Raw genomic sequence first — 8,544 nt, forward strand, 5'->3', positions numbered from 1 at the left:
GCAAGATCATTTTGATCACAGTTATAATCAGACAAAGGACGGAAGTATAACAAAATCAATTAAATATTTTCAATTATTATCTCTGATTTAAATTATTTGCTGTTTGCCCTTAAAGTCTGTCTGTGTCCTGGGACTTGTTTGCTGTGTTTGTAGACACTAACAAATATTACAAAATATTTTGTGCTTATAACAAATATCAACCTATTTACTTTAGTATCGACCATATTTGAGTTGTATACTTGGTATCGTTGCTATCAATATTTGTATTGATCCGCCAACATTTGTTTACAAATATTAGTACTGGTATACGGCTCGCGTTTGTTAATGTGCCATTTTTACGGCATTGTAAATTGGCGCTGCTTTAAAACCTATTTAAATTGATGTAGACAAAGTTTAGCTTACCGACTTTGACTAAAATGATAGCTAAATCTATTTTTCACACAACTTTATCTCACTGTTATTAGCTGGCTAGCAAGGTACAAGGTAACACTCTTAAGCCTGGTGTATGTATACTCTCGCGTTGCGTAGCTTGCGTAGGCAATATGCTAACCGGAAGCTAGAGCTCTTAAATGTACCGGTAAACGAAGGTGGGCGGATTAATATAAATATGGAAAATAACGATAAGTATGGTATCACTATATGGACAATACTACAGTGGTTATATCGATATATTAACAGTATCAACAGTAAATTATCAAGTATATTGATAATAGTTTTAAGAAAATGATGGCATGGAAACTGGAACTGATGTAATATGTTACTGCATATGTCAGCAACTAAATTGTTTGTAACCAGTTTTTAAATGGTTCTATTAGTAAATTTACATTAAATAATATATCTCAAAATACAGTTTAGGCCTTATCGCCCATCCCTAATAAAAAAAAATCCCCCAATCGGAATTATTTTTCTTCTCTTGTGAATAATGTTGTAAATAGTGTTGTGTTTGTCCGCCACTGAGATTTCAAGACAGTTCCTACAATAACTTGTTTTTTCTAAAGTACATGTAAACAAACTGAATGCATTGTGTGACTGAGCAGAGCTGGATGTTTCTAAAACATGTTTGTCTTCTTGTGTCCTGCAGACGTCAGTGAAGTAGATCTTCTCCCTGAGCAACAGGAGTGGAGTTCCAGGATGGAGAAGGAGGAGCCGCAGCCCTTCCACATTGAGGAAAACGAGGCGCCACAGACACAGCATATTAAAAAGGAAGAGGAGGACCCACTGAACTTGTATTTTAAAGAGGAAATGGCAGCACAGGAGTCCCCGCACAATAAAAAGAAAAACAACCCACTGACCTCCCACTTTAAAGAGGACGAGGAGGAGCCACAGTCCCCCCACATTAAGGAGGAAGAGGAAGAACACAGCATCAGTCAAGAGGGAGAGCATCTTGAATGTTTGGAGGGGTTCCCAGTGATTGTGAAGAGTGAAGATGATGAGGTTGAAGGTGAAAGTGGGAAGAAGAGAGAGGCGGAGCCTCCAAGCAGCAGCTCAACTCAACAGAAGCTGATGGAGACCACTGTGGAGGATCACAAGCAGACAAGATCTTAGCTCCACTATCAGATAGTGACGACACAACGTCTCACTCTCCTGACACTGATGATGAAGACTCTGAAGATGATAAGACATGTCACACTGACAACACACGCTTGACATGTTCTCACTGTGACAAAACCTTTAAATACTGTGGTAATCTGAAAGTACACCTGAGAATACACACTGGAGAAAAACCTTTTTCCTGCTCAGAATGTGGTAAAAGATTTGGACGAAAAAATGTGTTGAATTTACACATGAAAACACACACTGGAGAAAAGCCCTTTTCATGTTCAGTTTGTGGTAAAGGTTTTATACAAAAAGATGATCTTAAAGTACACATGAGAATACACACTGGAGAAAAACCTTTTTCCTGTTCAGTCTGCAGTAAAAGATTTGGACGAAAAAATGTGTTGAATTTACACATGAAAATACACACTGGAGAAAAGCCTTTTTTATGTTCAGTATGTGGTAAAGGTTTTATACAAAGAAGTGATCTGACAGTACACATGAGAATACACACTGGAGAAAAACCTTTTTCCTGCTCAGAATGTAATACATGTTTTAAACGAAGTGATAATTTGATAGTACACATGAGAAAACACACGGGAGAAAAACCTTTTTCATGTTCAGAATGTGGTAAGGGTTTTATAGAAAGTGGTACGTTGAAAACACACATGATAATACACACAGGAGAAAAAACATTTTCATGTTCAGAGTGTGGTAAAGGTTTTACAAAAAGTCGTGAGTTGAATGTACACATGAGAATACACACCGGAGACAAACCATTCGTGTGCTCAATTTGTAGTCAAAGATTCACCCAGAAGACAAATTTGATAAGACACACAAGAATACACACTGGAGAAAAACCTTTTATCTGCTCAGTATGTGGTAGAGGTTTTACACAAAGGGACTCTTTGAAAGCACACACAATAAAACACACTGGAGAAAAAGTCTTGAGTTGCAGTGTTTGTGGTGAAAGATTCTCGTCTAAGTACCAGTGTAAGAAACACAAGTGTGCTGGTGAGAACAGCAGCAGCAAATGAAGATGCAGGACTTGAAATAAACTCAATTGTCCTTTTATATCTAAACAATTTGTTGTGCATTGTTAAATGTTGGAGGGTTGTGACTGACGATTGAACAGAATTGATTGAATGGCTCATTAACATGAACCATATTCAACTTATGAGACTCTCCTCTCTGCTTTGACTGCAGCTGGGACTGCTGCGCGAGGCTACTGTCAACCTGACCGCCTGTGAAGAGGGGCTCATGGCAGCACCCGCTGCTTGTTGACGACATAAACTGCAGCCTGATGCCTTTTTTCATGTCTCCAAAACATCCCCTAAAAGTGGTTATGTTTGTCGCTAGTCACTTTTGGATAAAAAGGGAGTTTAAAAAGTTGCCAGATTTATCAAGAAAGTCAGTAGAGAGAAAGCGGTTGTGGGATATATTCCCTCACTTTGTAATTCATACATCACATTCACAGCTCATCAGCCATTGTTTTATCAAACACATAGAATAATTTAGTAAACATAATTTTTCAATTCAATTCCTTTATTGTCATTGTCATAACACTTAAGTCATACATGTCAACGAGATTTTGTTTGAGCTTTGTCCAGCGGCATAGAAACTGCATTGAAGTGCAGATTGACCATAATTTACAGTTTAGCATTGTCAGGAAGATGGCGAATAGAGGGACGTGGGGGTGGGAACAGTCAGATGTCTGATGGGTGTTACGTGGATGTTGCAGCAATGCAATGACCAGAGCACAATTATTCAGGTGGTGAAGAGTGAGGTAATAAGATGGTCCGGGGCAGGCTGTTCATTTAGCAGTCTCACAACCTGGGGACACAGACTGTGAGACATTCTGGTGATCCTGGCGCAAATCGATCTATACCTCCTTCCAGAGGGTAGCAGGTTGAAGAGGCCATGTGCTGGGTGGTATCTGTCCTTCAGGATGTTGTGTACTCGCTTTAGGCCGCGAGTTGTGTACATGGCACTCATCTCTGGGAGTATCGTCCTTGTAATTTTCCCCGCCGCTTTAACCACTCGCTGGAGGGCCTGTTGGTTTGCTTTAGTGCAGCTAGCAAACCACACTAAAAATCCGTAAGTGAGGACACTGCTGATGGCACAGTTGTAAAAGTTTACCATTGATTTCTGTGGAATGTTTGCACATTTTAGTTTCCTCAAAAAAAAAAAGACGTTGTTGGGCCTTTCCGACTGTAGAAGCAGTGTTAATGTCCCAGCATAGATCTTCTGTTATGTGCACCCTTAAGAATTTGAAATGCTTGACCCTTTCTACTATATTGTTATTAATTAAAAGTGGAGATTTTTTGTACTCTTCTATTAGTCTGAAGTCTTTTATTTTCACACTTTACTCTTTTTTCACTTCATTGACATTCCTCGAAGTACATTTGAAATATTTCCTCCTAATGCTGCTGCTGCTCCTGGTACACATGCTTTCATCGTTCCTCCATCAAGATAGCTCAGCTTCACAATGTTTGAATATTGACTGCTATCGCTTGGCTCTCTTTTCATTGGCTGTGGCATGGATTTTCAGCTGTTTGACCGGCACAAATGGCACAGCTTTCAGTGTTTATGTCCAGGACTTTCATGTCATGTTTGGGCCGGCCAACAGATCTCTTGCCAGAGGCAAGTATGCCATACAGGATGTCCTTTGGGATACATCCATCCTCCATAAGGCGCACGTGGCCGAGCCAACGCAGCTTGTGTTCTGTGAGCAGCGTGAACATGGTAGGAAGACCAGCGCCTTCGAGGACCTGGACATTCGTCACATTGTCACACCAATGGATGCAGAGGATGCGACGAAAGCAGCGCATGTGGAAGTTGTTCAGTTTTGCTCCTGTTTGGAGTATGTTCTCCATGTTTCGCTGCCGTAGAGAAGAGTGCTGATAATGCAGGCGTTGTACACTGCCATCTTGGTTGGAGTTGTCAGCTTTCGGTTCTCCCAGACGCAGGTCGTGAGGCGCCCTAGGGTTGTGGCAGCTTTGCCGATATGTTTGTTGATCTCAGCATCGAGGGACAGATTGTCACTAATAGTGGATCCCATGTATGGGAATTGGTGTACGACTTCGAGTTGGTACTCATCGATTGTGATGGCTGATGGAGTGTCTACTTAGCACGTTGGTGTTTTTTGGGCTGAGGGTAAGCCCGGAGTCTTTGCAGGCCGGGGAGAATCTGTCCATAAGGCACTGGAGTTCTTGTTCAGTGTGCGAAATGACAGCGGCATCATCAGCAAAAAGCATGTCCCAAATGATTGTCTCACGCACTTTGGTCCTTGCTTTAAGACGGGCTAGGTTGAAAAGTCGGCCGTCAGATTTGGTATGCAGATACAGGGCAAAGAAGATGCCAAAAAGGGTAAGAGCAAGGACGCAACCTTGTTTGACACCGCTCTGAATGTCAAATGGGTTGGACATGCTACCCTCATACTGGATGGTTGCCTTTATGTCGTCATGAAAAGATCTAATGAGACTATGGAGCTTTGGAGGGCATCTAATCTTGGGTCGGATGCTGAAGAGCCCTTCTCTGCTAACCAGGTCGAAAGCCTTGGTCAGGTCTATGAAGGATGTGTACAGGGGCATATGTTGTTCCCTGCATTTCTCCTGAAGTTGGCGTCGGGAGAATATCATGTCCATTGTAGAGAGCTTGGCGCGAAAGCCGCATTGAGATTCCGGGTAAACGCGTTCAGCAAGTTTCTGAAGGAGCACAAGCAAAACACAGGTACAGAGTTTCCCAACGATGCTCAGGAGGGAGATGTCTCTGTAATTATTACAGTTGCTCCTGTCGCCCTTATTCTTGTAAAGGATGACAATCTTGGCATCTCTCATGTCTTGCGGCACAGCTCCCTCTTTCGTCATGCAAAGGCTGAAGGAGGGTGTCCACTCTGGACTGACCTTGGAGCACCGTGTTCACCGCCCGAGCCCCACTTCCTTCGGTTGAGTTTATTGAGGTTTTCTTCTCCATTTCCTGGAGCTCGAGAGTGAGGGTGCCCATTGCTGAGTGCACCTTGCCTGATTTTATTTAATTTTTTCAGCTTTTGGTTCTTTTGTCAGTTTTTTCGCGTAAGCCAATTGCCAATTAAGTAGTTGTTTCCTTGCAGCTCTCACCTGCCTTGTCAACCTCGTCCTGCTCTGTCCAATCCTGCATATGATGTTTAAAATCACAGCAATAATTGTCCTAGTAAACGTTAAATCAATATTCCTAATTCAAAGGTTATACGTACTACTAAATGTAATTTAAGTACAATTTTAAACCAACTGAAAACTGTCTGTATATTTGCAATTATTATTGAAAAATATTCAAAGCAAACAGTTGTTACTGTTATAGTCACACACGTGTCCATGCACCAACTGAGAAATAGTACTGTTTACCCAGCACATAATTCAAATGTCATTATTTTACTGATTCTTGCGTTTTGGACTTTTAAACTATTGTCTGTGTCTGACATTTACATCCAAGCATGCTGTCAAGGTGCATGGTTGATGGCTGGTGAGGCACTGACTTCATCACAGTCAGATTTACAAACATATGAACCCTAAAGAGTATCTTATTCACCATTTGATTGGCAGCAGTTAACGGGTTATGTTTAAAAGCTCATACCAGCATTCTTCCCTGCTTGGCACTCAGCATCAAGGGTTGGAATTGGGGGTTAAATCACCAAAAATGATTCCCGGGCGCGGCGCCGCTGCTGCCCACTGCTCCCCTCACCTCCCAGGGGGTGAACAAGGGGATGGGTCAAATGCAGAGGACAAATTTCACCACACCTAGTGTGTGTGTGACAATCATTGGTACTTTAACTTAACTTTAACTTTACACATACAAACTGTAGCACACAAAAAAGCACATTTAATAAAAAAACGTTATTATGGTCTTACCTTTACTTATAAATGCGCCGCTGTTGTGCTGATTAATGAACCCCCTGATGGGAGTGTTATATCAACTAAAGCCCTCACTTCAACTTTCCACGTGCAAGATTGAATCTATTTAAAAAAGTGTAACCGAGGGTTTATAAATGTCGCCTATACTGTATGAAACTACAAAATAACAAACACGGAGGCTCCAGTTTACACGAGGACCACTTTATTTACCTTCTTTCAAAAACTTCCGCTCCACTCCAACGTGTCAAAATTCCGCTCTTGGCGCCTTCAAAATAAGAGCTCAAGGCATATACTGTATAACAGCGCATAACAGGAACTTAACATCACAAAGAGGAAAGCCCATAAAAATAGGTTACAAAAGTTATTTAATAAGAAGCCAAAAAGTGCAAAAACAATAATGTTCGTGTTGGAGGAGTTGTGAATTAGATACACCTGCAGTCTGCAGGCGTACCTAATGTTGTGGCCCAGCAGTCATTCGCAACTCCTCCAACACGAACATTATTGTTTTTGCACTTTTTGGCTTCTTATGAAATAACTTTTTTAAATAGATTCAATCTTGCACGTGGAAAGTTTAAGTGTGGGCTTTAGTTGATATAACACTCCCATCAGGGGTTGCCGTGCATTCTATGGCGGGGGTGCAGGAGGCGTGGCTACTGGAGCCTCAGCCAGTGCGTCTTTTGCAGCCGTTTTATGATCGCTCAGCACAAGAAATACTTTACACACATACAGTTGTTGACAAAATACACTGTACATTATATACCTCAGCTAACTAAACTATGGAAATGTATAATATAATTCATATAGCAATACGGTCTCACTGCACAGCAGACCAGCAGTTAGCCGAGTCCGTCCATGTTGAGGCACTGAGTGACGTGCCTCGACTGGCTGCTGTTCACCGCACCGTCTCTTCTCAGTATTTGAATGGCAAATGTGAAAATTCAGCGATTTTGAATAAAAATAATCTAAAACTGGTGAAGTTAAATGGAAAATAACTTTATAGTATAATCACTGGATACATTTAACAATTTGATATATATTTTTTTCTTTTTAAATTTTTTTTCTTTCCATGATGGCAGGTGAGGCCCCGCCTCACCTGCCTCTAGTGACTGCACGTCACTGTCAAGGTGTCATGCTTATCACTTGTGCACTCTGACTTCCTGCCGTGTGTGATAATCGACAAAATAAAAGCATGCATTTATTATCGTTCGTTTATTACCATGCCGCAAAAGCCAGATCTCCTCCAGAGGCCCCTAAATATGTTAAGTTCACATGTGTTTACGTCAATAAAACATTTCATCCCCGCAAAAACACACACAAACACACTTTATCTCGCTATCTTTCCAGCTCCTCGTGCACCACACACACGCACGCGTATGCACGCACGCACACACAAGCGCACACATCCCAGGAGAAAAAGCTGCACCAAAGTTCTTTCTCTGAATTCCACTTCTCCATATAACTTCCACTTACTTTTCTCATTCATCAAACGTTTGAGTTCACGTGTTGTAAACTCCCTTTTAACCCTTCCGACTCGGACTCAAAGTTATTTCTCAAGAAACTTTATCTTTTCCTTTTTAACTTTACCTGCTAATTCCATTGTCGCCAACAACACATTTAATTGATCATTAAATGGTAACCAGTCATCACAGTTTCCCCACCCGCCATCACATTTTGCTTGTCAAACTCTCTGTCCATTGTGTCTTTTTTGTCTTAATTTTAGTGCACACGTTAATGCCACAGGGATCTCGCATCCAGGGAATCTTTATTATATTTTCACAAACGGCTTGCAACCGCAGAATTTATCGTACCATACGAAGGGACTCCAACCCGTTCTTAATTTTAGTGCACACGTTAATGCCAAAAGGATCTCGCAACCCGGGAATCTTTATTATACTTTTACAAACTGCCTCATCCGCAAAAATGCCTCATCTGCGGGAATCATTATCGTACCATACGAAGAGCGGCTTCCAACCCGTTACTCTTTTAGGCGAAGACCAACGACCTAGCGTGAGTCACACCCAACAATTTGCTCATTCGTCAGTAAAGCAGCCCGTCACAGTAGTCTAGAGACAATGACGTGAGTTGACCACTATTTCTCATCCGCAGGAATGCCTCATCT

At 41.6% G+C, this 8,544-nt stretch overlaps 1 protein-coding gene across 1 annotated transcript; it reads left to right on the plus strand.

Annotated features, from left to right (window-relative positions):
- The first annotated feature begins 1,056 nt into the window (after window positions 1-1,056).
- Window positions 1,057-2,711, plus strand: LOC133570259 (uncharacterized). The gene is made up of 2 exons (XM_072915017.1): window positions 1,057-1,245; window positions 1,449-2,711. Exons 1-2 carry the CDS (start codon window positions 1,057-1,059, stop codon window positions 2,571-2,573), a joined length of 1,314 nt encoding a protein of 437 aa, XP_072771118.1. The 3' UTR covers window positions 2,574-2,711.
- The last annotated feature ends 5,833 nt before the right edge of the window (window positions 2,712-8,544 follow it).

Source organism: Nerophis lumbriciformis, linkage group LG01 (genome assembly GCF_033978685.3).
Source record: "Nerophis lumbriciformis linkage group LG01, RoL_Nlum_v2.1, whole genome shotgun sequence".
NCBI classification, from domain to species: Eukaryota; Metazoa; Chordata; class Actinopteri; order Syngnathiformes; family Syngnathidae; genus Nerophis; species Nerophis lumbriciformis.